Source organism: Conger conger, chromosome 18, assembly GCF_963514075.1.
Source record: "Conger conger chromosome 18, fConCon1.1, whole genome shotgun sequence".
NCBI lineage: Eukaryota > Metazoa > Chordata > Actinopteri > Anguilliformes > Congridae > Conger > Conger conger.
Window position 1 is genome coordinate 18,815,647 of NC_083777.1, and position 21,311 is coordinate 18,836,957.

General features: G+C 42.2%; 2 protein-coding genes across 2 annotated transcripts; one reads left to right on the forward strand and one right to left on the reverse strand.

Moving 5' to 3' along the window:
• Positions 1–9,637: 9,637 nt before the first annotated feature.
• LOC133118603 (aspartate aminotransferase, cytoplasmic-like) lies at positions 9,638–17,066 on the forward strand. Its single transcript, XM_061228712.1, has 9 exons — positions 9,638–9,869; positions 12,015–12,196; positions 12,374–12,497; positions 13,297–13,409; positions 13,532–13,636; positions 14,031–14,181; positions 14,498–14,663; positions 15,050–15,192; positions 15,743–17,066. The coding sequence occupies exons 1-9, from the start codon at positions 9,761–9,763 to the stop codon at positions 15,880–15,882; spliced, it is 1,233 nt and encodes a 410-aa protein (XP_061084696.1). The 5' UTR covers positions 9,638–9,760; the 3' UTR covers positions 15,883–17,066.
• A 694-nt stretch (positions 17,067–17,760) lies between these two features.
• mrpl2 (mitochondrial ribosomal protein L2) lies at positions 17,761–20,996 on the reverse strand. Its single transcript, XM_061228596.1, has 9 exons — positions 20,790–20,996; positions 20,570–20,666; positions 19,795–19,922; positions 19,506–19,698; positions 19,277–19,418; positions 18,958–19,073; positions 18,572–18,682; positions 18,364–18,437; positions 17,761–18,164 (listed from the first exon to the last, which is right to left on the reverse strand). The coding sequence occupies exons 3-9, from the start codon at positions 19,894–19,896 to the stop codon at positions 17,952–17,954; spliced, it is 951 nt and encodes a 316-aa protein (XP_061084580.1). The 5' UTR covers positions 19,897–19,922; positions 20,570–20,666; positions 20,790–20,996; the 3' UTR covers positions 17,761–17,951.
• Positions 20,997–21,311: the final 315 nt, after the last annotated feature.

The following is a 21,311-nucleotide window of genomic DNA, read 5'->3' on the forward strand; positions in this document are numbered from 1 at the left end:
ATTTCCTTAAGGGTTGTTCACAAAACATCTATTGGATATATTTGGGAAAACACTAAGCGGTTTCTCACATTTGCAATCTGAATATGTCACAGTGGCCATGGTGATCATAAGCAGCTCAGAGTCTTAGTTGGCTTGCTGGTACTACAAATATAATACTACTAATACTGACGGAGGACCAGATGTGCCAACGAAAAGGGAATCTTAAAGTTACCCACAGGTTGTGAGAACCACTAATATAATCTAGGGGTCTCCCCAACATAATCTAGGGGAACCACTAGAGGAGAAAGGGAAAACAGAAAGCAGGGCAGAAAACTCCCCGGCAAAACTGTACTGAAACTGTACTGAAAACCTGGCAGAAGAGTCCATATAGACTTAAGAGGTACTCCCGAACACGGAGGAATATTTGCAAAATCACTGGAGCAGGGTTCTTCCAATCAACTGAAGATAACCCAAAGTTAATATCTAAATCTAGCTCCTCACAAACCAGAGGGTGTTAGAAAGAGGTGAGAGATAATATTCAAGAAAACTGATACGGCTACCCAAATACAGGGCAACAAACCTTTAAAATATAAAGAAAATCAGACTTCCAGGCTCTAACTGGCTCAGTGTTGGAAGCAAAATGCAACACTCAAGCACAGAACAGAGGGACAATGAGCCTTAAATAGAGTAGAGCCCACCTACCAATAATTGGTTTGGTAATTAGATTGCAACTGGATACCAATTAACCAAGGCAGCAATCTGCACGTGTGAAACAAAAAAACGTTCTGCCTGGAAAACGAGATGAGAAACCCTGAAAAATACATTTAAAATACACAATTGCTGATAAAGAACAAAGAAAAGGAAGACTCAATTGGACAGAGGCGGAGAAGCTTTTGAAAAGCTGTGAATCACCCAGCACATAGCTGACTTGTGGACTCGAAGCACGTCACTTATTACAGACTGAAATGCTCCAGTGGCAAAAAACCTCAAAGCAATCATAAATTGGATTACTGCTGGGAGGGCAAAACTCTGTTTGGTTAAGTTTTTAATGGATTTTAAGGAATTCCTTAATCCTTAAGTTCAAGATAAGGAGACAAAACATATATTTTCTGGCCTTAGGGCAAAAACTGTTTTGTGCAATTTTATTTTAAAGAAATCTTTTAAGGAAAATCTCAACTCAAGTTGCTTTGTGCAATTGACTGACTTTCTGCTTTAATTTGAAGGTTTTCATCCGTATTACATATACCTACTCCCCCCAAATTTAGGAGACCAAAAGTAATTGGACAAATGGCTGCTCAAATGTTTCTTGGATAGGTGTATTAAGTTTCATCGTTAGGTCATTCATGAAAGAGCTAGCAAATGGTCTAGAGTTGAGTCTAGGAGTGTCATCTGCATTTTGAGTCATCTAACATCATTAGATGTTGTCTCTGTGGCTTCGAATCTTGCAGAAAAATCCCTTTGTAACTCCAAGACGTAGGCATACATGTCAACGAACATCAAGAGAAGGCTGTGCCAGCATAGTATGTGCCAGAGTATCTAGGTTGATGAGACAAAGAGTGATGGCAAAGGGGAAGTATGGAGAGAAAAAAACGCATTTTGAGAGTTTGTCAAACATGGTGGAGGTAGTGTCATGGCTTGGCCATGTATGTCTGCCATTGGAACTGGCTCACTTGTGTCCATTGATGATGTCGCTGCTGACAAAGTATACAGAATCTTATCTGCTCAGATCAGTGGAGGCTGGTGACTTCCAGAATTGAGGAGGCCATTTTTTTCCGCTTGCTCACTTCACTCGCGATGGAATGTTCCCTGTTCTCTTATCTGTCTTTGTGCTGGCCAAAGGCATACTATTTGGAGTGTAAGCTACAGTCAGAAAGTTCTGGCTGATGAAATTCATTGTGCAGAGCTTAGCCTTGTGCCTTCCTGAAGAAATGACATTGCTGTAAGTCTATGAGCCTGCCTGATAATTAAGCTGAGAAATGACATTTGGATGTAATATAAATGCCAAGTGAACATGTGTAAAAGGCAGGAATTTTAATTATGTAGTTAAAAACAATTTTGTTTAGCTTACATTTTTCATTCTTCTACAGCTTCAACATGTAATCACCAATTTAATCAAGTTTAGCATATAAAAAAGATAAGATAACACTTTCTTTATCATATGTAGTTTTATTCAATATATTTAATATAAAATATGTAAAAATATGGTTCCAGTTGGCTTTATCTAACGTTAACGTTATCCACTAGAGGGCAGCACTCTATTCGTATTTAGAGTGAATTTCCTCACAGAGCAACAATTCAGTAATTTGATATGGAAGATTATTAAATTGACTTGTAATAAAACAAAATGGACTACATTAAAAATAAAACTGTTCAATAAATCCCAAATGGTGTCTAACATGACCTATTGAATGTCATTCTCACTCACTAGTATCTGGAATCTGCATATCTCCAGCCCAAGATCTCAAATTGCGCTAGAATCTCGCCGACTTCCGAGGTAGTTTTAAGCAAAAGTGTTTGGCCAAATGAGCTATAAACTCCAGGGCCACTATGGCGAGTGTTTGTTTGACTGAAGTGACTAGCGAATTCTCAAAATGGCTTCTGTGTTGAATAGGAAAGGAAAGGATAGTTGATTCCAAATGAACCAGTAGCATGTGATTGGACGAACAAAATGTCAATCTTTCAGCCCTGGACACAATGCATGGTGAGGCCAGGCCTCCGTTGCCCACCCATTTTCAGTGATCTGGCCAATCACATATTGGCATGAAAAAAAATGCATTACATTGACTTCTATGAAAAGCTAATTTCCTAGGGGAGGCCTGGCCTCCCTTAATACAAACTGATAGGGAAATCTGGCCTGTTGCTTTACAATTGCAATATTGGGTTTTAGCCATGGGAAAATTTAGATTTATGAACAAAACTAAAATAATATGAATATAAAAAATAAAAAATATGTTTTTTGTTAAAATAAATAAATAAAATAAATATATTTATTGTTTTTTTTAAATCTCTCTCTTCTCTCAAATTATTGGGGAGGCCAGGCCTCCTCCACCTCTATGGAGGAGCCTCTACTGGCTCAGATTCAAGCAAATGAATCATGACTGTTTGGATGATGCCTCATCATGCTGCAGGACAATGATCCAAAAGGTACAGTACATTTGTAGGGATTTTTAACCATTCCTCCATGCAGAACTTTTAAAGAACAGTAATATGCTTCAGCGATTTAAGGACACATCTGTTCATACGAGTGGTTCTTGCCTAAGGCCCATTGTCCTGCTGGAAAATTCACCTTTGACAAAATCTCAGCTTCCTAGCAGAGATGATCAGATTTTCCAGGTATTTTGTTGAACTATTTATGCCATTGATCTTAAATATTGCCCTTGGACCACTGGCAGCAAAACATCCCCAAATCAACAATGACCTGCCTCCATATTTGACAGTAGGTATGAGGTACTTTTGCTTGTATGCATTCCTCTTTTGCCGCCAAACATGTTTATGATATGTACATGCACAAATAAATTATTTTGGTCTCAACTGACTATAGCATTCTGTTCCAGACTTGGGTTTGTTTATTGTGCTCAGTAAGGGCTTTCTTCATACCACCCTTCTAAAGTGTTTGTTGGTATGGAGGTGGTGTTTTTGTAGTTCTTTTTGAGACTTGGTGAGCCCAAGATACAATCTCTGCAGTTCTTAAACTGTGATCCTTGGGTTCTTTATGGTCTCCCTCACCATGTTCGTTACTGTCTGTGGGGATAATATGCACCTGCATCCTTTTCCTGGCAAGTTTGCAACCATTCCATATGTTTCACATTTTTGTATTATTGCCCTTACATTTTACATTTACATTTTTTGTACCAATCTGTCTTTTTTGAATTGATAGTTATTTGGCTTTTCCATGCTGATGAATGAAAAGCGATTTTGCATACTTTTTTTAAAACAAATTTTTATACTCTAGTGAAAGAGCGAGGAAGTGATGGAATGACACAAAATAGTTTTAGACTGTGATTAACTAAACTAAGTAACTGTGTTCAATTTGCTATTTAATTATCAATTACATTTGGTGAATTGGTTGATTGAGTAAATAAGGGGGCAATTACTTTTTCACATGGGTGATATGGATAACGTTTTAATTGAATAAATGAAATTATCTTTTAAAAAATGTATTTTGTGTTTAACCATTTTTGTGTATTTTGTAGTTTTGCTTTGTCTAATATGACATTTGGACAAAAGAGCTGAAAACATTCACAGACATGCAATAATGGAGGAAATCAAGAAGAAAAATACTTTTCCACAGGACTGTACTTCAGAAATATGAGCTTTTGATTTGAAAGTGTTGGACTGTTAAAGCCCCGCTTTGGGTTTTTGGGGGTTTCGGCATAGAGAAAGCTTCATCAGGCTTTCTATTTAAAGAGAATGGACCCAAGGGAATGCGTGTTCATCAGTTGCTGAGAAATATACAGTAAGTAATCAGTGAATGTGTAAAAGCAATTTCAAGCTAGTATAGTGTGCTGCAGTGGCAGTCCTATAAGCCGCTTGGCTACATTCCATTTCATAACTTAAGCAGATGCAGTTGTCGAGAATAACTATATTTCACAGCTTACCTTTTTAAATATTTGACTGACGTAAATCCAGTTAAACACCTTTCCCATGGGTACAACAATAGCTCCCAAACTGGCAATCAAACTTACAGCTTCTGAGCTGCAAACCCATGCAGCTTAAACATTGCAACTATACAGTCAACTTCCTTTGCAGTCTACTGAAGGAAGTGGGCCTAGTTTAGAAGCACAGCCCCCTGGGACTCGTAAATTACATGGCTGTATTTCTTGTAGACTGCCTTGCTCTTGCAGGTGCGTGTTTGTATATACTATATCTGCAGAAGCTGGGGGATGTGTCTGCATGCCTGTGTGTGTAACCTCCATCTCGAACAGGGTCCGTAAAAAGAGGAAACCCACAACCTAAATATTCCTATCCTCTCTTGGCTATGCATGTCACGTAGCTAAAGAACAGAGAAAAGGGAACAATCCATGCATCTGCTAGCACCAGGCCTGAACTCTTAAAATTGTACAACCATACAGCTCTCTTTGTGTTCCTGAGACACACTGTCATCGTTTCTCCTTGCCACAAAAATAACAGGCGTAAATATTGCCGATAACAAAAGCCAGAGGTTGTGTACAGTTCATTTGGCTATGGTGCAGTGGCTGTTCACAAGTTTTGCCTCGGCAGCAACATATTGTTAATTAATTTTGGGAGTAAGGGGGGTTGGGGTGGAGGGGTTTATTGTGTTGTTGAGTGTAAAGATGCACATGGCCTGACCCTTGACCCCTCCTCGGGTAAACATCTTCCTGAGAACAACCCGCGCCATTCTGAAAGCCTGGTGGCGTCTGCCATCAAAATGACAGTTTGTTTTTGGAAAGGCAAGGCGTCTCATTCATAACTCTCTCATCTCTGTAAATAAGAGAGGCACGCTATTTCTCCTTGTTCTATTTCCTTTGTAATGTCATTGTGGACTGCTTTGCGCTGGTTTCAGTAGAACCAGGGTGTATTGATTATCTCCCAGCCAGCACAGACCCAGGTCTGGGAACTCAGGTCTGGGAACCCATCAGGAAGAATAACAAATGGGAGCTTTCTTCCAGTTTGTGGATGTCTGAACATCACCCTGCCTCCATCTTCAGGACCAAGCAACTTTGCCTTCCAGCATCAGCTTCTGCTCATAATGCTGACATAATGGTCCTGGAGAAACACTGATCACAGAGAGCAGAGCATACATTTCTACACTTCTTTAAAAGAGCATGACAACTCCCATAACATGCTGACTAATACACTTAACATGGTAAGACAAGCAAAAATGATGTTCGAAGAGCTTCATCAGGCATGAACATATGTAGCATGTTTGTTTGCTTTTATTGGCATGCTTCCCCTGAACACTGAGAGCTGTCATACTCGTTAAAGTCTTGTTAGATAAAGTCTTGCTTGTCTGTTCTTAGCTCATAACGACCGCAGTCCAGAGGGAGTATGTAAGACGTATTATACTGTTGTGTAAGATGTGATATTGTTAGTTTTAGCTTTAATTATTTTTGTGGTAGTATATTTTTATGTTTAATGCCTTAGTTATACTGTGTTAAAAGGTCTCTTAAGGCCTTCAGAAGATCAGTGCGTGCAGCATTATTCTCAAGCAAGTGCTAAGAGGCTAATTCATATTGTCTCAGCTGCCCTCTAGTGGAAATTGCATTTATGTTCCTTCAACGTTAGAAAAGGCCATCTGTTTTTCTGTGAGAAAAATGTTGGATCCAAGTATTAATAAATGTTTTATTTATACATCTGCCTGATAAGGGACATTAACTGCTGTTTGTCAAAATACTGTAAATACTTTTGCTGGCGTTTATTTTTAAGACATACTGACTTTTTTCCAGTATTAGTACTGTTCAAAATATTTTATTTTTAAGTGAACAGCCCTGGATACCCTTAAATGTAGTGTAAAAATAAGTAATTGTGGTAATTTTATTTAAGCATGTATACTGTCATGAATGTTTTCCAGATGTGTTCCATACCTGGTAAGTCAAGTCAAGTTAAGCTCAAGTTTGGTAATGTTTTTTCTTTTCTTTTTCCAAGACCTACAGCCACTGCTGGCACATTTTTAGTTTTGCTAACACTGACACAAGATTGCCACTCCCTGTCATTGTTTCAAATAATTGGTACAAGGTAGTTGGGTTTTCTGAAGTCAAAGTTAACTAAACACAAGATCAATCAGTCTTTATAGTTTCTGCTTAAAGCCTCCCTGCCATGTTCCAGTTGGAGAAAGTGGCTTCAATTGAACAGGGTCTATCAGGAAAAGTAAGCCATCAGCACTCCCCCCGCGACAAAATTATGCCATTAAATTGTCATAAATTACATTCCAAATAATGTCATTTATATAAAGAATATTGCAGTATCGTATGCATGTGTCAGCACACTGTATATTAATGAATATATTGGTTTATATAGACTGATCCAGTCTTGCACAAATGCAAACCTGGTGCATACATGTCCTGTCTTGTTGTATGATCTACAAGCAGCAGTGAGCTAGGGAAGTCAAGCCCCTTTGCAGCTCTGATGAGTGCCTCGCATGGAGTCGATGACACCGCGTGTAGACAGCGAATCACACGCAAGCACTTCAGAGCTCCATCACTCAGCACCAGGAATGTACACACTGAAAAACAAGGTGCCTGAAAGATCTGGCAAGGAATCTTGTCTGTTTGTGCATTTCTAGCAGTCAACTGTCTCCCTGACTTACATTCAGTCATACATCAATGAAAGCGTCTCTGACCATGTTAAAACTTCAGAAAAACAATAATTGAAATCAAACTTTTTAAAGCTTTTTCCCCTAATCAAGAGCATATATTCACAATCTAGAGCTCATTACTACCCATGAAATTGTTTCAGGACAGTGTGGATAAGCATAAACTCTCAATGTCATGCTGCGGTTAAACAGTTTTTGGGCCCGTTCAGACATTAATCAGACATTAATCACTCTCTATGTGCAGTTCAACAGGTACAATGCTGGCTGGTACCTGATCAATCACTGGGAGTCACTAGTGAACAATAAGCCATTCCAGCCAACAGAAACCCAACCTTCGTGGTGATGCCAGAGTGAAATGTATCACTGTACTGGGTGCAGATGCTACTGATAAATCAAAGAATCGCCCTGGATGAAGGAATGTATTTAATCACAAATGTAATGTACATTTCGCATTGTGAGGAGTGCAGTGTTCATTTGATTACTGGTGAGGCCTACCCTTCCAGGATTGAATGAACTGTTGTCAGTAGCCTCATGGTGGGGATGCAGATGGTTTTTCAGAGGATCTGGATCCATGGCTCATTGCTCTCTAGAGACCTCTGCTGGTCAACTGAGTGCATGTGATATGCTTGGTGGAACTGTGCATGAAGTATCTTCTTACTGTATGTGCAAGGTTGGCCTGTGGGCAATCGTGTGAAAAGAAGCAGATGGTGATATCACACTTCAGATGAGAACGTGCTTGTTAACACTCCTGTATTGGTTGTGGAGGTTGCAGCATGAATGCAGCTGTTTTGACTGGCCATTCCAAAAGGGGAAAGCATTAAATAAAATAACAATGTCTGGCCCTTTAAATCACAGACAGTCTAGACTGGCTGGCTCACACAGTGTTTTCTTCCTAATTGGTTCAGTGGTGATGGAGATTAACCAGGGGGCTGCAAGGAAAAGTTACCTTTTGGGTTTTGATATTCAGTCAGCTCCAGAATTATTAGCACCCCTGACTGGCGATGCACAAAATATACTTCCAAAAATAAACAATATGATTATTGAGATAAATTCTAAATGCTGAACATGTGAAAAATCCTGCACTTTATTAATGTTACAATAGAACCAACAAAAAATCTAATATTCATTTAATAAAAAAATAGATTTAACCAAAATCAAGGTTCCAGTTATTTGAACAACTGTTTCATTTGGCGCATCCACCTCTGGCAAGGATATCAGCATGGAGTCTTTTCCTGTAAAGCTTGACATGGTTAAGGAACATATTTGGAGGGATTTTGGACCATTCCTCTATGCAGATCCTTGCAAGAGCCTTCACGTTCTTGGGTTTGTGCTTAGTAACTGCCATCTTCAGTTCAGCCGACAGGTTTTCAATTCGATTGAGATCTGGCCCCTGAGATGGCCACTGCAGACCATAGATTTTGTCACAGAACCATTTCCTTTTTTTATTTGTGTATTTTTTATTCATTAACAGGAATACAGTAAGAATTCAGTACACAGGGGATAGTATACAGACAGAACAAAAACACAAGAACAAAAGAGCCAAGGGTATATCCCACTAGACAAAACTATTATAAAGTATACAGATATTAAGTGTTTTGATAGCCTTTTTGTTAGTTGAATAGTAGTAGTTGTAGTTTCAGATATTGTTCAACAACCTTCATGAAAACAACAAAGTAAGGTTTTTTATTGCTAAATGTACATTTATGCCAGCATAAATATCTAATTTATTATAAAAAACATTTGTCTTTTTTTCTTTGGTTATTGAAAAAAACTAAAACCACATTTTCCCAAATTAAATTACATTCTTTAAAGATATTATCAATGACAAATCTGCAAAGGTCTTGCCAGAATTTCTTGGTGTGAGAACAATGGCAAAAATAGCAGTTTTGTTTATGACTCTTTTCATCTTCTGCATTTAGTGATAGGCGGGGTTCACAGAACCATTTCTTTGTCGATTTTGGGGTATGCTTTGGTCATTATCTTCCCAGAAAGCCCACAGACAGCCAAGTCTCAGCCTTGTGGTAGAGGCAACCAGATCTGTCAGCCAAAATTGCCTAATACTTGGTGGAATCTATTAAGGCATTGATTTTAGCCAATCCCTCTGGACCTCTGGAATTAAAACAGCACAAAACCATCACTGACTCACCACCAAATGTCACTGTTGGTATGACGCGCATCTTTGTTTCGACAGATAAATATATATTATATATATATAAAACGATGCTGCATCAGATCAAAGCATTCAATTTGGTTATTTGAACAGACGTAGAATTTCGTTCAAAAAATATGAGTGTCGTCTACAGCTTGTCACCTTGTTGTACCCTTGCAGCCTTGGGACCTTGACGTAATGACGCCGAGTATTTTAGTCAACGTCACGGTACGTAAGAACGCGAGGGCCGAGTCTGCTTGACTGGTGGAGCGCTTGAAGGTGACAGATCCTTCTTCGACATCCTGAAACCGACTACCTGGCATTCCCGTTCACTCTCAGCACATCATCGAAGCTACATAATGTCAGTATTCACCGAGGTTCCACAAGCCGTACCGGTGGCAGTTTTTAAACTGACTGCAGATTTCAAAGAAGATAAAGACCCAAACAAGGTGAACCTTGGAGTGGGAGGTAAGGCGACATTATTGATATTATTGGTAGCTAGCTAACATAGGTTAACGTTGGTTGGCCAAGTGGTGACAGCTTATTTTGTTGGAGCAAGCACAAACCAGCTATTAGCTTGATAGCTAATTTCTGTCTGAAGAGATTTGTAGAATATGTGAATATGATCACTTCTATTTTGTTAATAGCTAATAAGTAACCTTGTTTTCGGGAATGCATCTTGAGGTTGTGGTTCCAGGTAACCGTACCTAGCTATTAAATAATGTATTGCTATAACGTTTAATTCGCTAATCCAAATATCAACTGGCTAGTTATTGCAAGCTGCATTAACAGTTACATTTCATTTAACGCTGTGACATGCCATACTGTGTAGCTAGCAGCTTATTAAGTGACACTGTGAAGGAGTACAACACAATTGGCTTGCTAGATTAGTGGACTATGCTACCGCTGTTTATTGTTTAAATCAGAACACTAAACGTTGTCGGATAATGTATTCTTACCATGAAGCCCTGATTTCTTTACATTTATGCGGATTTTGCGTGTAGTTCACGGGCGCCCAGTCGCCAATGGGTGTCGCCAAATTGCAATGAACGTGGATCCCTAACAAAAATAACCCTGTCATACCCTGGCCTGGCCGACGCAATCACCATTTGCGCATCGTCCCGTGGAACTACCCGCCACTCGCCCCTGGCATGGTCCTGTCACGATCCGGGCCGTGAGGCTCATCCATGCATGACAGTGCGCTTCCTTTACTGAATGCGCCATCCAGGCAACCCCATACACTTTTACATTTTAACAAAGTATTTTCTTACACACTGCAATTTAACTGCAACTACCTTAACAAGAATAATCATTTGAATAAACATGCATTTTGCGAAGTTGCAAAAAAAAACTAATATTGTTTGCATACACTTAACGATTCGTGTTTATCATAAGGTTATTATTGTTGTACCCATAACTAAGTGTGAGCATTGTAGATGGAGATTTGTGGCTCATGTCCATGTTTTAGAAAACCCTGGGTAGGGCTGAAAGAGGTGACTGTCCTACAGACCTGGTCAGCTGCGCTTGTTACTCCAGAACACTCAGGCAGTAGGCTGTGAGCGGCTCTGGGTGTGAGGGGGTGTGTGCTCTTAATGCTGGATAACAGTGACGTGAGTGGAGAAGAGGGAACTGTATTTTCTGTAATTCCTCCAATCAGGAGCAGCTACAGAAAGACACCTCCATTGACCTAACTGGCCATATATCAACTGTCGCTGTATCAGCACTACTATAGATAAGGAAATGATGCTGCTTTTTTATTTACTCGGTGGTCAAAAGGTTTGGACATTGTGTTCTCATACACACTGATCACACCTGTGGAGTTCACTGCTGGGACATCGCAGGTTGTGCAGTGCTGTGAGGTAAATATTCAGTTTGCTGCAGCATTTTTTTGTGGAAGCCGTGCCACTCTGAACCTTATCGATACACCATTTTGCTTGTGGGTGGCTGCGGCCCTTTGATGCTGCAGTGCCCTGGAAGAGGACATTTGACACAGCTTGGTATCTGGACGTCTGAGTACCGGAGGATTAGGATATGTCACGTGTGACTAAAAATGAGGGCACAAGAGCTACTGGCAAGATTTCTGCATGTTAAGGCTCTGCTCATGTGGCTCTCCGTCGATGAATGGGTTGTGCTTATCTCGGCGTAACATCTGAAAAGTGCTGTCAGAGCTGAGCGAAGTTTCCTCTCTGACCCTTCCCCCATCTCCCATGTGCAGTCCCCTTTCTCCCTGATAAGCACATAATCCTCTTTTTGACCAATACGGGAGTTGCAGAATTGAACTGCAGATTGCAAATACATGGGTTGCTTATAGAATATGATGTGGCTTATACACATTCTGTCTGTCTATTTTAGTGTGGGCCTAATCCTGTCCTGTTTCGTTGTTAGTTCCAGAAATCGAGGGTATTTGAGAGTTAGCAGTTTCATGGCATACAGCAGCAGTGATCCCCAAATGATCCCCAAATGATCCCCAAATGGCTGGATGTTGACTTGAGGATAGCAGGATGCTTTTTTAAATGTGAGACTATTGGCTATATATTGCCATGCCTATAATCACACCCGCAAACACAAACTCGTGTGGGTTTACATGTGACGCTCCTGTTCCCTGTTCAATAGCATACAGGACAGATGACAGCCAGCCGTGGGTGTTGCCTGTGGTAAAGAAGGTGGAGAGGATTATCGTGGAGGACCAGACCCTGAACCACGAGTATCTGCCAATCCTGGGCCTCCCAGAATTCCGCTCCAGCGCCTCCAAGATCGCCCTCGGAGACGACAGCCCGGCCATCCAGCAGAACAGGGTACGCCTTTTCCAATGTGCCAGTTCATCCTGTCAGTGAAGACTTGTGCTGGTGGCAGTTTTAGTGCTAATGCTGTGGCTTACAGAGCTGCTCGAACATAATGTGAGCCAAGCTCAATGTGGAGCAGCCTCAGCTGTATACACAAGCTGAAGTCTGTCCCTCTCCTCCCTCTCACAGGTGGGAGGTGTGCAGTGTCTGGGTGGGACTGGAGCTCTGAAGATTGGGGCTGAGTTTCTGCGCCGCTGGTACAACGGCATCAATAACACATCTACACCGGTCTATGTCTCCGCTCCGACCTGGGGTGAGTTTACACATCTACACCGGTCTATGTCTCCGCTCCGACCTGGGGTGAGTTTACACATCTACACCGGTCTATGTCTCCGCTCCGACCTGGGGTGAGTGAGGAACAAGCATGGAGAATTCTTGTTGGCTGTTATTCGCTCATGTGTTTGACAGTCGCTGTTCATTCAGAGTCAAAGTCCTAGGGGGTTGTTCAGAGTGAACTGCCCTCAGGTTCCTGACTTCTGATAAGCAGTCCAATAAAGCGGTTCACTGACTTCATTATGCTGTGCTCAGGCCAGTTACCACCAGCCAGAATGTGTCATAGAATTACTATATATTTACACTTGTATTTGAATTTGCGGTATTAAAGTATTGTGAATGGGATTATTTCTTGTGTTAATAGCCTGGCCTTGTTTGACCTTGGTGCATTATGTGGATAACAGGCTGTAATCTGATCCTCTCAGTTTCTGTTCTTGCTTATTTGATCATCTTGATCATCTCAATGCCACCCAGTGGAAAAATCCTGAATTTGTTTGTGTTATTTAATGTGGGCTTTTATGTTAATAAACAAGTATTTAAAACCCCATTTAACTGAATACTAATCTGTCCAGTAAATACTAATCGGTACAGATGAAAAGAGTGTTACAAGCTAAAGAAATACACAAATTTCTCTTAAGCACAAATATACCTCCAACAGCACATCTCTAGTTCAAATTTCAGTTTCAATTCAAATGACTTTCAAGCAGAATGTCATCTCATATAAACGGTTCCATTGAAATAAAATTGACTGTCACACTTTGTCTTCATATGGTTTCCAGAAAATCACAATTCTGTTTTTGCCGATGCCGGGTTCAAGGACATCCGCCCATACAAGTACTGGGATGCAGAGAATCGCGGGCTGGATCTGTCCGGTTTCCTGGGAGACCTAGAGGTGAGACGGCCCCATCTCATGCCCACCCGACTTTTATTGGCCAAAGCCATTTTTGACCACCATTCACTGACCATGCACATGGTTTGGCCACATCCATTTTGTTCTATTTCCTTCTTACCCAGAGTGCTCCTGAACATTCCATCTTCCTACTCCACGCCTGTGCACACAACCCGACAGGCACCGACCCCACTCAGAGCGAGTGGATGCAGATCGCAGATGTCATGAAGGTGAGAGGACCATGAGGATGACATCATGGGGGATGATGCATGTTTTTGGGCAGGGGGCACATTATGTTTGGATGTGAGCACTGATGAAGACCGTTATGTATACATCAGCACTGATTTAGTCAAATTAACCCTGTCACACATTTATTACATAAATCAAGGAGTAGGCACGCCTTAAAGATACAATGGGCATTTCTTGATTTAGGACTTCATATGTCCCATTGGTTTTTCACGTCATATTGATTCACTTTGTTTTGTGTTTGTATTTGTAACTCGTTCTGGATAAGAGAGTCTGGTAAATGCTCATAAACTAAGTTTTAAAGTGCAGAATTTGTATAATTTATGATGGGGGGATAGGTTTTGGGTTGGTAATGTCTGTCTCTCTCTGTCACTCCAGCGGAGGAAGCTCTTTGCCTTCTTCGACTCGGCCTACCAGGGCTTTGCGTCTGGGAGCCTGGAGAAGGATGCTTGGGCCGTGCGCTACTTTGTGTCCCAGGCCTTCGAGCTCTTCTGCGCCCAGTCCTTCTCCAAGAACTTCGGCCTGTACAGTGAGTGACGCGGAGGGCTACCGTCCTCGCGTTTTATGATAATGGCTTCTCTAAAATTGACAGGAAATTATAATGATGCTCTACAGGAAATAAAGCATAATTGAGAAGCAAGGTATAATGTTTTTGAACACAGAGTTGGTTATATTTTCAGAGTGTACCTTCATGTGACAAAATGACATTCATTTAAATATTTTTTACATTTTACTGCGTTGCCCCAGAGACACATAATCCTCTGTTAGCTGCCCCAGAGACATTTAAATTCTGAGAAATTGGATTTTCTGATTTACATCTGAGATGGAATGTTTTCTCTCCTCAGATGAGAGGGTGGGGAACCTGACCATTGTCGCCAAGGACAATGACAACCTGACCCGGATCTTGTCCCAGATGGAGAAGATTGTACGGACCACTTGGTCCAACCCACCGTCCCAGGGGGCTCGCCTAGTTGCCGTCACCCTCAATACCCCCGAGCTCTTTGAAGAGTGGTCTGTATTCTCTCCAGTGATTCAACTCAATAAATTATTTTAAATGAAGAGCAAATGATCACATAAAAGTATGGCTCATGAATTGTTTAAATTATATTCTATACTTCTAACTTATAATGTTTTGCTTTTGTTATTTTGACAGTTTAATGTTAGCTAGCTTGTTAATGGTAGCCTGCTGTCATTGATTAAGTCCACAAAGCTTGTGTAATGTCAACTAGTGAGGGCGTGCGGTGGGGGCGTGGGTGTGCAATGCTTCTGTTGCCTGTAACATCTGTTTTGGGTGATGAAAATGGTGGATATTTATCAGCAGCTTGTGCCTTCTATTTAAATTTAATTCTATAATATTTATTTAGGGTGCATTTTGTTTTTTATCCCTCTCTCTGCAGGAAGGACAATGTGAAGACGATGGCGGACAGAGTGCTGCTAATGAGAGCTCAGCTGAAGGCCAAACTCCAAGCATTGGGTACCCCTGGCACCTGGGACCATATCACCCAACAGATTGGCATGTTCAGCTTCACCGGCCTCAACCGTACGTCACCGTGCCTCTTCAGCCACACTGCAATACATGTCGCTACACCCTGCTAATGGTCATCACTATGCCACAACGCTGGCAGCTACACCCTGCAAACAGCTCCAGGCACACCACAACGCTGGTAGCTACACCCTGCAAACAGCTCCAGCCACACCACAACGCTGGCAGCTACACCCTACAAACAGCTCCAGCCACACCACAACACTGGCAGCTACACCCTGCAAACAGCTTCAGCCACACCACAACGCAGGTAGCTACACCCTGCAAACAGCTCCAGCCACGCCACAACACTGGCAGCTACACCCTGCAAACAGCTCCAGCCACACCACAACACTGGCAGCTACACCCAGCAAACAGCTCCAGCCACACCACAACGCAGGTAGCTACACCTTGCAAACAGCTCCAGCCACACCACAAGGCAGGTAGCTACACCCTGCAAACAGCTCCAGCCACACCACAATGCTGGCAGCTATACTGAAGCTCAGACACTGCATTTAACCAATATGGTCTCCCTATTTTCATTTCTTGTACTCGCTCTGCTGCGCAGGTAAACAAGTGGAATATCTTGTGAAGGAGAAGCATGTCTACCTGATGGCTAGCGGTCGTATTAACATGTGCGGCGTGACAACCAAGAACATCGACTACGTTGCGGAGTCCATCCACGAGGCGGTGACAGAGGCCCAGTAAGGGCCAGCCCACTGAGCCCCTCATCTCCATCTGAGCAGCAGCTTAGTATGGCACATACTGTAGTGGTGGGGCTGCTAGGCCTGCCACCTCACCCCTCTGGCACAACTGGCACATTCCACTCTGCCAATTTAGATGTGTAATGGTTCAAAACAAAATTAGTATATCATCTTCTTCCTGTGGAGTATTTATCTTTGTGTGGCTAATATAATGGCCAGTAGATTGTTGTCATAATGCAAGCCCTTAAGTCGTGGCATTTCTTTCACTGGGTGAGTCTTCCACAGAAACACATTCTTTCACTTTTAGAGTTCGGGTATTGCTGGACCGGTTGAGCTGAAAACAAACAGGACCCGATTTTTAATGTGTAATCATTTCTGAGAATGGTCATCATTTTACCCTTGAATATCCCCCCCCCCCCCCCCTTTCCTTAATTGATTATCTGTCTGACATGACATAAAAACTATATATACAGACTGAAGCCCGTTACTGCAGATACATCGTGCATAATTGAAGGCTACCAAAGCTGACAGGAAAACTTTATACTATTTGTCAATACCAGTTGGAAAACTGAGGCATTTAAACAATGCCTCAGTTCTCCAATTTAAATCCCAGAGTGTGAAATCCATGGAATTTCAGAAGGGTTCAGATTTTCAGTATGCACCATATACAATACGTGTTATGCCTCCTATGACTTTAACCTTATAATCATGAAGATTATATTATCTATTTTAGAGTTTTAGAAACTAGAAGGCTGTGTAAATTAATACAATATGCACTTTACCCCAGTGGGCATTCTATTGAAATTACTTACCCGTAATTACTTGAAACCATTGTTTTATCCACAGACTTGAAGTAATCTCAGGATGTGTTTTCTGAAGTTGGAGTTGGATCATTTAAAGCCATTTTCCACTATCTTAATGTGATAATCCCTGGCTCTTTTGCGCACAAACGTTTCCTGTATTTCCTTGTCTTAATGCATGAACACTGAAAACCTGACATTCTTCATATGACCACTGACCATTCATTTTGAACTGTCATCTCTCTGTATCATTATGCACCTTGTTGTGTTTGTGCACACTTCATAAGTTTGAGATTTGTTCATGTATTAAATGTCTTTGCATAATACAACCTCATTCCATTTTGAATTTGAAGTAATGTGGATTAAAAGTGCAAAAATACGTTATAAATGGTCACTCATTTTTGTTGCATATAAAGAATTAAAAGGTGAAACATTTTCATAATTTACTTTCAGAACCTTGTCAGTGTGAGTGGCCTTGATTGCTTTCCCTGTCTCCAAGCCAGTCAGCTTCTGGAAAATGCCCCTAACATTCAAAGCAGGCAGCCTATAGAAGTAGAGTGGAAGGGGCTAGGATGTCATGTGACCCAGTAAAAGTTTGGGTTTTGAGTGTTAGGATGGACAGACAGGTTTTAACCTTTCCTTTGCATCTTATTTTTTCCCTATTGTTGGCTGGTAAGGTGGTGCAAATTTGATATCATGGGAAGAGGCCATTTTGTGAGCAGTCGGATGACTAGGGAGAGAGTGACTGATTTTGGCAGACACCTCTGGTTGCTACATGCCTTACATGCTGCTTGGTGACTAACATTTTCAGGATTAATTGCCCTAAATAATATCTGTTAGCTTCTTTTTGGACCAAGTTCAGAATTTTGATTATTCCAACCTAAAACTTCTGAACCTCTGAAGACTCCTCCACAGGGAGAAGATGGAGCTGGTTCCTCATAGGGGGGGCACATGCTTGGACTGGCCCTCAACCACCATGGTGAGAACTGCACTGATCATTCAATCTCCAGCCAGCTCCTTTCTTCAGTATGGATCTTGTATGCCATTAATGTTTACGATAAATCAAAAGGGTCGTACTACAGTTGGTTTAAATACTTCATTTCCATTTCCCATCAAACACATCGTTACAAAAAAAATGAAAGCCCAGCCACAGAGTAGCGATCAGGCAGCTTTTCCATCGAGTGCAGCAGCCAGACCAGCAGATACAGGGCCCGGTCCAGGTGAGCCACAGTCTGGGGTTCCCAACGATGCAGCGTTTTCGGCGATTCTGCCGTTATGACGCACTCCCCACAGGAGCCAGGTTAATGTAGCTCTTCATGGCAGGGAGGGGCTTAATCTTGCGCCCCGCCCACCCTCCCTTCCGCTGCCACAGCCCGCTGGATGGCCGTTTGCCTAGCCAACGGTTGCGACCAGCCTTGCCGATGATGCGCTTGTTGTGGTTGATGTTGGACACCCGGCCCACAGTGACCATGCACGTCTCCAACACCTGGGGGCAGCAGAGAACCATGTAAACATTTTTATCTCAGAGCACCTGGCTGAAATCACAATCTACATTACTTGATTATTTTATAATAGCGGCACAATGGATAGTGCATTGGGTCATTTAGTGTTTGGTTTCTGAAAGACGGACAGGTGTATAGACGGGTGTACAGAGACCAGAGAGATGCACAGACAGGTGCGCTCACCTGGACCTGTTGTTTGGACGGCAGCTGTACGATGGCGGTTCCGTTCACCTTCCTCAGCAGCACTCCACAGGTTCCTGTGTCAATCAAACCCCAGCCATTATGGCACAGCTACCTGCTTTCAGGTACAGATACACACACAGCTATCTTTACCTGCGTGCAGGTACAGACACACGCAAAAGCACAAAGTCACACACACAGCTCACTGTACCTGCAGCACGGATGTACTGGGAACCTTTCCCAGGGTATACTTCCAAGTTGTTGATCAGTGTGCCCACCGGTAGAGCCCCCAGTGCATATGAGTCACCCTCATTGGCTGAAACTGGAGGATAAGAAGACATGTCAACTTCCTACCAACAGGTATGCACTCTCTTCCCGACAGGTCTGCGCTCCACACACACGCGCACGCGCACGCGCACACACACACACACACACACACACACACACACTGCTCTAACCATGTGCCTGTAGGTGATACACACACTAACCGTTTGGCGTAAGTTACACACACACACATTGCTCTGTGAGCCCGTAGGTGACGCACACATTGCTCCGTGTGCTCATAGGTAATACACTGCTCAGGTTCAGGGGTCTTACCTGCCATTCGGCCAATGGTGGAAGAGGTTGTGATGATGTCACCGACCTCCATGTTTTCAGTGGCGATGATCCAGCGTTTGCGGCTGCCCCCTGCCACCAGGGCAATATCTGCAGATCTGTGAACAGGAGGAGCATGCAGTACCGAATCATCACAACCACCCATCTAGTCTTTAACCTGGGTCTCAAAACATCGCAAACACTGATTTAGTCTTCACGTGTCAAATCATCAAAACCACTGATCTACTCTATAATGGTGTCTTTACCTGAAGCTGTTTTTCTCTGTAGTATGCTATGAAAGTGAAAAGAAGCAGGCCCTTACCGACAGGGGTCATATCGCACCTCCATGACCTTCTCCTGAAAACTCGGCTTGTCTGTTTCCTTCTCGAAGTTCAGGCGCTGGAAGTCTATCATGCGGTACCTCTGTTTGTGGCCCCCTCCAATGCCATGGGTGCGTATCCTGCCTACAGCCGGGGGGAGGACACTGCTTTACACATCAGAACCACTAAACTCAGCACCATATACAGTATATGTGCAGCAGCCTCATATACCTGTGTAATCTCTGCCTCCAGTCTTCCTCATGCCAATTGGTCGGATGGTGTACTTGGTCCTCTGTTTCCAATATCTGTTGTTCTGTGCCAGGGGTACCCCCGTGAGGAACCCGCGCCATTGCATCGGTGTGGCGCTCAGCAGTGTGGGATGATGACGGCTGGCCACGGAGCACAGCGCCACCTGCCTCCCAGCCTGTGTACAAATAATAGTATTGAATCAGCACAACTGGACCATAGCTAAGCATACAGGGGCTTTAAGTGGAAACGGTGTCCGGACGCGCGGTGCTACCGGTGTGGGGAAGCGGGCTGCCAGAGAGCCGCCTAGAGCAACACTGCACACTGGAGACAGAGACAGCGACCGCAAAGCCTGGGAGAGTGCCGATACAGCCATGGTTCTCCTGCCGTCTGGTCCCAAGGCTAGGAAATTAACACGGAAAAATCATTACTTTCTGTCAAGTCCCCGATGAAATCAATTGCTATCAGGACAAATAACAGTAGTTACTCAGTTACAAGCAAGCAATATTGCGGGTCTGATCGTACAAATACATCACATTAAATTTGCTGCCAATGTCACGTTGTCATGACACTTCTTCTGGCCATGAAGAATCCCTTAGCTATTTACATTCTGGACAGATGAGACTGCAAGCGAAATTACTTTCGACACAAGGGTTTTGCACTGTCCTAAAATGTCTTGTTACTGTAAAGAGTGCCTGTCCCACAAGCGTAGAAATGTATTACCACGGCGCACAATTAGCTAGCTGTAGAAATACCATATTTTCGACCAATGACGAAAGTGCTGCGACGGTAATGGGCACACAACAGAAGTTTCGTTGCAGGCACGTCTGCTCAGCATGCAATCAAGGCAGGGATTCTTCACAGTAAGGAGAAAACGTCAGGTAGCTCCACAGTTGATTAACGTTACCAATTCTCAGTTAGTCATCTGGCCAGCAAGTATCCGTTAACTCACCCTCTATGTCAAAATTAAGATTTACTTAATACCACTACAATTACATGTTAAGTATTTTCATCGGATACACAATACGGAGTTAGAAATGATCATTTACCTGTGCAAATAAGACAACTTTACTCTCGTATGTTCCCTGTAGGTCACAGACAGATCCTCATGATGCACGCTCTGTCCCACAATGATGACGTCTATATCTGCGTTCGACACAGTTCAGTTTTCAAACCATATTAAAAAATCTGGCATAACCAATAAAAGAGCTGATGGCGGTATAGATGATAAGATAAAAAATAAAATAAAAAATTGTACATTAACAACACCTTTATCTGGCCGAAACGATGTATCCTTATTAGCTTGAACTATAATATTATCTTAAATCGCTACAATTAGCTAAATACAAAAATAGTTATATATGTTTTGCTATATTATCATATAATTGTTCAGCTTTAAACCCTGACAATACATTCGTTTTTACATTATGGAATGTTCACTATCGCTGGTATTGTATCCATAGCTGCCAACTCTCACGGTTTCGGCGTGAGACACACGCATTTGACTGTTTTCACACGCACATGCAAATGCGTGTGTCTCACGCCGAAAGCGTGAGAGTTGGCAGCTATGGTATCTGTAGTGATTTCCTTTTTATGTTATTCATTAATTTTAGTTTGTTTTTGTGCCGTATATGTTATGATACATTGTACATCATTGTATTGCATTGTAATTTGAAATTTAGCAATCTTTTTTACAACCTCTCCAATCTCTTGTCTATGAGGTCTGTACATTTATTAATTGAGGTCTAATTAATCTGTAATAAAACTGACGTCATCCACACGCGATGCAAA

Bases quoted from the DNA above. Each gene is read 5' to 3' on its own strand.
- LOC133118603 (XM_061228712.1), top strand. From the start codon at position 9,761: ATGTCAGTATTCACCGAGGTTCCACAAGCCGTACCGGTGGCAGTTTTT. The intron at 14,664-15,049 runs GTCTGTATTCTC...CTCTCTCTGCAG, and splicing joins CCCGAGCTCTTTGAAGAGTG to GAAGGACAATGTGAAGACGA. The intron at 15,193-15,742 runs GTACGTCACCGT...TCTGCTGCGCAG, and splicing joins CAGCTTCACCGGCCTCAACC to GTAAACAAGTGGAATATCTT.
- mrpl2 (XM_061228596.1), bottom strand. From the start codon at position 19,896: ATGGCTGTATCGGCACTCTCCCAGGCTTTGCGGTCGCTGTCTCTGTCT. The intron at 19,699-19,794 runs GTAGCACCGCGC...ATTTGTACACAG, and splicing joins CAGCCCGCTTCCCCACACCG to GCTGGGAGGCAGGTGGCGCT. The intron at 18,438-18,571 runs GTACAGTGAGCT...TGATTGACACAG, and splicing joins CCAGTACATCCGTGCTGCAG to GAACCTGTGGAGTGCTGCTG.